At 48.3% G+C, this 7,201-nt stretch overlaps 1 protein-coding gene across 1 annotated transcript; it reads left to right on the top strand.

Moving 5' to 3' along the window:
- Positions 1–877: 877 nt before the first annotated feature.
- On the top strand, positions 878–3,006 carry LOC135905522 (very long chain fatty acid elongase AAEL008004-like). Its single transcript, XM_065436462.2, has one exon. It carries the CDS (start codon positions 1,108–1,110, stop codon positions 1,948–1,950), a length of 843 nt encoding a protein of 280 aa, XP_065292534.2. The 5' UTR covers positions 878–1,107; the 3' UTR covers positions 1,951–3,006.
- Positions 3,007–7,201: the final 4,195 nt, after the last annotated feature.

The following is a 7,201-nucleotide window of genomic DNA, read 5'->3' as shown; positions in this document are numbered from 1 at the left end:
ACCACAGGCGGCCAAGCTGATTCCGCAGTCCCCTTCAACGGCGTCCCTCACAGTCCCTCGTGCTGCTCCGTGACATCGACCGCCATTCGCGTTATCACTAAATCCTTATTTTCGAAAGGTTACATGTATTTAGTCAAAAGGGTAGATAAAGGAGATAATCGTGAGGCACGTGTGCTTGCATTGTGATAACGACGATTCACTATACGCTGTTCCACTGTATTCGGTGCATTAGTTCGATCACTGGGCGTACACTTCTCCACGCTGGCCTTCCAGTGCAAGGACGACATGTTGTGCACAGCCACCGAGAAAGCGTTGCCGCGCACGTGTCGCCGCTACCACCTGTCACGAATCACAACGACGAAAATCCCCAGGGCGACGACGTCTGTCCAAAGAGCGAGAAGAGCCGCTGACCAAAGCGGAATTTCCTCTGCCGCGCGAACGCACCGGGAAAGAAGAGCGCCGCAGGCGCGTCATTCGGGCAGTCCCCCCCATTATCTTTCCGTTCCAGTACCGCTGCTCTTGGCAGCAACGGAATGGTACGACACCTCCGTGGAGGCTAACCCCCCTCGCCGGCGCTCTCGAGCGTCTCCCTCGCGCGCACGGAGTATCGTAAGCGAGAAGATTCGTAAGAGAGGGCACGTGGATTGACCGTGAAAGAAGCAAGAAGGAACAAAACCATTGCGCACCGCAAACGCCGGTGTCGCCCTCGAACGCCGCCGCCGCCGCGCCGCACCCCGTCGGTCGACCTTCTGCTCCTCCTCACCGGAGTGAATTGGTTCCTTCCTCTCGCGCGTACGTAGTCGTCGTCATCACCGCGACTCGTCCCTCTCTCTCAGCTCGCGTCGTGTCAGCAAATAAAGGCTGACTTTTCGTCCGAGTGCAGCCTGTCGTCTTCGGAAACCGCGCGGAGACAGGAGGCGGTATCGAAAAAAAAAAACTGCTGCTCTGGTGCCTGCCTGCCTGCCTGCCTGCCTGCCTGCCTGACTGCCAATAGCCTACACGACCAGGCAGAAGAGAGAAGCACGTTTCGGAGCGGAGATCGAGACGGCAGAGAAAGTGAGTGACATCCTCATCAATATCTCGGAGTGGGTGAAACGCGAAGCAGGCATGGCTTCTTCGGCAACCCTGACAGCGAGCGACAGCATGGTGGCAGAGCCGTTCCTGCGACGGGATCCCCGCACCATTGAATGGGCACTGGCCGGCAATAAACAGTTCCTCATCACTCTGTTCGTCGCGTACGTCTACATCGTCAAGGTGGGAGGGCCGCGGTTCATGAAAGGCCGCAAGCCGTACGACGGCATCAAGCCGCTCATCATCGTCTACAACGCGGCCATGGTCCTGCTCAACTGCTACTTCGTGGTGGCCTTCCTCTCCAAGTCGTACCTGGGCGGCGGCTACAACCTCCTCTGCCAAGGCATCAACTACGAGGCCCGCGACGAGGTCACCATGAGCATGCTCACGCTCTGCTGGTGGTACCTGATGGTGAGGATCGCCGACTTTCTGGACACCTTCTTCTTCGTGCTCCGCAAGAAGGACTCGCACATCTCCTTCCTGCACGTCGTGCACCACATCTTGGTGGTCTTCAACGGCTGGTTCGGGCTGGCCTACGGTCCCGACGGCCAGGTCGCGCTCGGCGTCATCCTCAACAGCTTCGTGCACGTGGTAATGTACAGCTACTACTTCCTCTCGCTGCTCGGCCCCTCCGTGCAGAAGCACCTGTGGTGGAAGCGCTACCTCACCCAGTTCCAGCTCGTCCAGTTCGTCATGATTTTCTTGCACACACTGATGCCGTTTTTCATCAGCTGCGGCTACCCGAGGCCGCACACCTACATCATGCTGTGCGAGGCGGTCTTCTTCTTCGCCATGTTCGTGCGCTTCTACATTAAGGCCTACAGCGACAAGAGGGGCCCCAGCATAAAGGGTGAAGGCGTCAAGAACAAGGCTCACTGAGAATTCCGACCAGCACATTAGTACATCAAGATTTGGTTCGAAGACAGAGTAGCGCGAAAAGAGGTCGACCTACGGAGAGAAACGACAAGTGGTAACGCTGCATCTGTTGTTGTTCTATTCTGTTTACGAACCCACCACTCCATCCTGTGATATAGGCGAAAGACTGAAGCACTGTTTTGTTGTCATCTCATGGACCATTTTCCTTAGTTTTGTTTTTCAGCGAAAAAATAGGGAATCGCACGAACGAATCGCGGGTCGACTTTCATTCGTAGATTCAGGTTACTGGCACTCATAGAGCGGTCTCAATGGCAGAAATTTCGTGTTACGTTGCAGGGCAAGAAATATCAAGAGCATTCGCTGGCTGCTAACCGCTTCAGAGAAGCGATCTATTTGCACCCGCAACTTGTCATAATGGTGGTGGCATATCGTATATGGTGACATTTCAAAATGGTCATCACATCACAGTATATGGTCAAATGATCATCGCATCAAAATATCTTGAATTTAAGACTGAAATTTAGGCGTCCCTAATAGAGTGAGCGTCCATTTCTCTATTTCTTTTTTTTTGTGTGAGCACGCGTACTTCATATTATTTGTGCCTTCAAAATGGTGCTCCAAGCCACAAGCAGTTCCGGGCAGAGCCGTACGAGTACGCTTCGAGCTGCCTTAATTTCTGCGTGGTCTTCGAGTGAAAACGCAAACTTTTGTCAAACGCAGCTTTCCTCTCGAAGCGTTACATTTTCACAAGAGCGTCGTCCTCGTCCTCGCTGAACCATGATTCTACGACGTTGGTAGGATAGAACGACAGGTGGTAGGGAGCTGAGTTATACAGAAACGTTGTGCCAGGACGAATGCCACAATATTTAATGTTGATTTTTCGCGTTTCGTGTGCGCCAGATGTATAGGCGTCGATCCCGCGACGTCTCTTTAAGAGCTGTTCATGTTTGTTACATTTTTGTTGTTGTCACCGTATTGTTATTGCGTGTTGTACATTTCCTCACTTGCACTGGTCACTTCATGTTGTAAATAAAGTATTTTTTGCCGTTGTTCTCCACACTGTGAGTTGCCTTCTGTTTCGCGGGAAACCTCCTAAGCGTTGAGAAAGTGCTCGTCAGCCGGGCATCCATGGCTGGTCGAGCGGATTAACTGGGACACAACGTGAACAATGGGTTTGCAAATCCCACCGAATTAGCTATATTGAAAAGCAACCTCGTGCGCTGCTCCGTAAACGTACCAAATAGAGCCCAATACTGAAAGAAAAGAAAGAATAAAGAAGCTCCAATACTTTAATGCATGTATGCGGATTGTTATAAAACCTAAACTCGATCAGCGAAAGTAAAAAAAATAAGAGAAGAAGAGATAGAGGGAGAGAGAGAAATTATGTGGCGTAAGCTAACGTTAGTGAAACACGCGAACCGGGAACGACGTTATCAAAGGCACTGTTGAAAACGACAGAATTCAATTCTGTAAGATAGAGTTCTGTCTTTCGAAAATTCCGCTTACTACAAAAGAAGCCAATATTCCTATAAGCGAAGAAATTGACATAAGAATAGCAGAATGCTTAATCTAATAAAGTGGGGGAGGGGAAGCTATGTGGCCTTTAGAGGGAGGAATAGATGGTCTTGTTCGTAACTGTGACAAACACAAAAACTAAGGAAAGCTAGTGGAGAGACAACACGCCATCAAAGGGGAATCCGAACCCTCACAACAACGCCTCCGCGTGTTAAGCACCCGTGTGCGCGGCCGCCTGCAGGCTTGCCTCTATACATTCTTAATTTCAGTACCGTTACGAAACTTGCACGTTTTCGATCTTTTCTGGACTTGTAAAATACAGGCAACACTGCCACTTTTACACGTGCATCCCACCCGCTATAGGGCCAACCGCCCTTGGCGCGGTGACATACCTGCCCAAATGCACGTAACATGGGAGTGCATTGGGCGCCGTAATAGGCCCAATAGCAACAACACGATGAAGCAATGAGGGGCACAGCTTGCCAGTTCCTGCTTGACAGGACAAAAGTCCTTAATTAGACAGGTCAGACAGCCGGCAGAGGCCAGTGGGGCCCTGGACTGGAGGGCTCCGACCACCCCTCTTTAAAATCGTTTCCTGTCAAATAAAGGACATCTCTCTCTCTCTCTCTCTCTCTCTCTCTCTCTCTCTATATATATATATATATATATATATATATATATATATATATATATATATATATATATATATATATATATATATATATATATATATATATATATATGTGTGTGTGTGTGTGTGTTGCAAATTTTACTAAAACTGCAGTTTTTCTGGTTTTTTAAAGGATTAGGCAGGTGCATACCAGGTAACGTCAATATGCAGAGCACCGCACTGTGATATGCGCCAATCAAAGGTCTTCCGCTATTCAGCCGTGGTTTCTGGAACGACAGAAAGCTGAGCTAGTTGGCAAGGATTCATTATGCCAAAAAGAGGTGAGGCGTGCAGACAGAACACAAGAGTAGAGAAGTGTAGAAGGCGCTCGTGTTGTTCACTTCTCTACTCTTGTGCCCTGTCTGCACGCCTCACCTCTTTATTATTATTTTTTTATTTTTTTGCGTGGTTTCTGTTTCCCCCTTTTTTTTTCTCTTGTGACCCTTGCGCACAACAAGTCAACATCCCTTGAGAATCAGAAATATGTTAACTTTTTTTGTAGTTTTTTTCGCTTCGGAGTCCATTAGCTTTTTCTAGGTGAGTCTTATTTTACCTACCCTACTCGTCGCTTTTTCTTTACCCTTCTGAAAAAGTTTTAACAAGTTTTAAATGCGTCAGTCCTCCCTCTCTTCTGGTCAACACTACAATTATTTATTACACACCAACACGAACGAATTATGAGAATAGAAAAATCAATCATATTTGAAGTACCTAGATGAATTACTAAATGAGGATATAACTCCTCTACAAGCGGTATGTTCGGCGAAGTCTTAGAACAAAATTCGGGCAGAACTCATCTACGATGACTATGCGAATAGCATTCTATGCGAAGTATGCGAATACCATTCTTTTCAGACGAAAATAAATTTGGAAACATTTTATAATTTTTCTTTGATTGAGGAGTGCCATGAGCAAGGTTAGGCACGCATATTTAGACTGCACTACATTCGTGATCAGCACACATTTTTAACTGCACTACCTTCAGCATCGTCCCACATTTTTGGCCATGCTCTCTTTGGGATTGGCCCCCCTGAAACGGCTAGATAACTAGCCCGGAAAGAAAGGTCGTCTGATTATACCCAATATGCTATGCGCATGAATAACGAGATGAGTCGAACTTTCTGTAATTTTATTCGAAGTGAGCGAACCAAGGAAGCACCAGACCAAAGCCAACTTCTCAACCAAGGGACAATTGCCTTCGCCTTGAAACATCGGCTCCGGGAAGAGCTTGCCTTGTTCGCCCACACTTTTCATACATTCAACTATGCGCCTTCCTGTGACCCTTTAGTTTATATTTGATTGCTCTCGTTATGTTTCACCAAGAGCTGAGTGCTACGTCGCGACGCACCATCGTGTGCACAGTCAGTGAAGGCTCCATGAGACTTTGCAAACTTTGCAAATATCTTTGATAGGTATGTTTTGTTTCGTGTTTGCATTTGTCACTTCGTTTTCACGTTCTTAGTTCTCGTTATCTCTATCGTATCTGATCTTACTCTCTCCCACCAGAATAGGCAGGCGATATGTACCTTCAAGTAGGTACATACCAGCTACTAGTCAGCCAGCTCTTGAGCTTAACTTCAAATTTTTAAAACCGCAAAAACAACATCGGCCAGTTTAAGCTTCCTGTTATACGCTGCACATTGTTATCGATCTTTCCTGTCTGCTAGAACAAATTATTAAATAATTACCAGCACTATATTATTTTCCTTGGACTGACGCACTTCTTCCACGTCATTCAAATCAGCGTGACAATTAACCGTCTGCTCGATTAATTCGTCACCGAAAAGCATTTCCTGCTAAATGTTGACTACCTGAACGCCAGGTGAATGTGACCTATCTGCCTTTCACTGTTAATAAGCGTCGAACTATCTCGCGCACAGAGCGGCGGCGGCGGATACAACGATGACGCCGACAGCAAGGACAACAACAACAATCACCGAAAAATATCGGTGTCCTTCCACTCTGTGAAGAAGGATGACCAGCGAAGCTGTGTATGTGGGCCCCTTAATTGTGAACTGCCCCTCCGCAGCGGGTCGGCCTGGCATTGCAGTATCTTCGGGATCGTCTCACGTATGGGGAGTTTTGTGCCTACACAGGGGCGGAATCCTGGGGGAACTAGCCCTTAACAGCTTCGCCGTAAAATTCGTTGCGTCTTTGTGTTTATTTATTTATTTATTTATTTCACCGACGAATGCAGGAGCGCTGGCACGAGCGTGTTCGCGCGGTTAGTGCCAAGGGGCGCCAACGAGCCAGCTGTGGAAGAAGACGAAGATGCTGGAATTTTGATGATGATAGTTTTGCGTTGACACATGGACACGATCCTAGGGATAGTAGCCCTTAACAGGTTCCCTGTAAAAAAGAAACCGACGACGATGACCACAACAACCACGAACAAATACAGCGACCACGACGCCAACAACTTCTGAACTGATTCGACAGTCCGAGTTGTCAGGATTGGGGGCTCAATCCCATCGTCCGTGGTCCTTTGCCAAGATTGGAGTACGGCATGAATTTGAAGGTAGCTGGCCCATGCCGTCGTCCAACTTATTTACGCTGAGATCGTTGATGAAGTGAAGAACTGCTTCTCATCGAGAACGAGGAAAAGGGTTTATTTACAGAAATTAAATCAGTCTAACATGACTGCTTGAGAAAAAGAGTAACAGTCCAACATGACTGCATGAGACAAGTGACTCAGTCTAACATGACTGCTCAAGAGAAGTGTCCTCAGCATTCGCACAACCACAGTTTTTATACACTCGATCCGCCGGTCCTACGACGCGGCGACTGTTCGTTTACTCATCACCAACTCACCGCGGCTCTGCAGATCAGTTTACAGACACAAAGGCAACCGCGCTCTGACGCCCGACGACGGCGTTGGCGGGGTGCCGAAGCGTGAGACGCACCAAAATACGTTGTCCCCACGGCAGCTTGTCCATGCGTGTCAAATCAGCTCCGCGTTGGGGAACTCCGGAATCATTGTTCACACACGCCGAACTAGTTCCGTCACAATGTCGATGGGGCGGGTGGAAGGCGGCGGATTCCAGCGCAAAGGCCGCTTCTTCGAACGCC

This window comes from Dermacentor albipictus, chromosome 3 (assembly GCF_038994185.2).
Source record: "Dermacentor albipictus isolate Rhodes 1998 colony chromosome 3, USDA_Dalb.pri_finalv2, whole genome shotgun sequence".
NCBI classification, from domain to species: domain Eukaryota; kingdom Metazoa; phylum Arthropoda; class Arachnida; order Ixodida; family Ixodidae; genus Dermacentor; species Dermacentor albipictus.
Note: the sequence above shows the minus strand (reverse complement) of the source record. Positions and strands in the feature narration are given on the sequence as shown.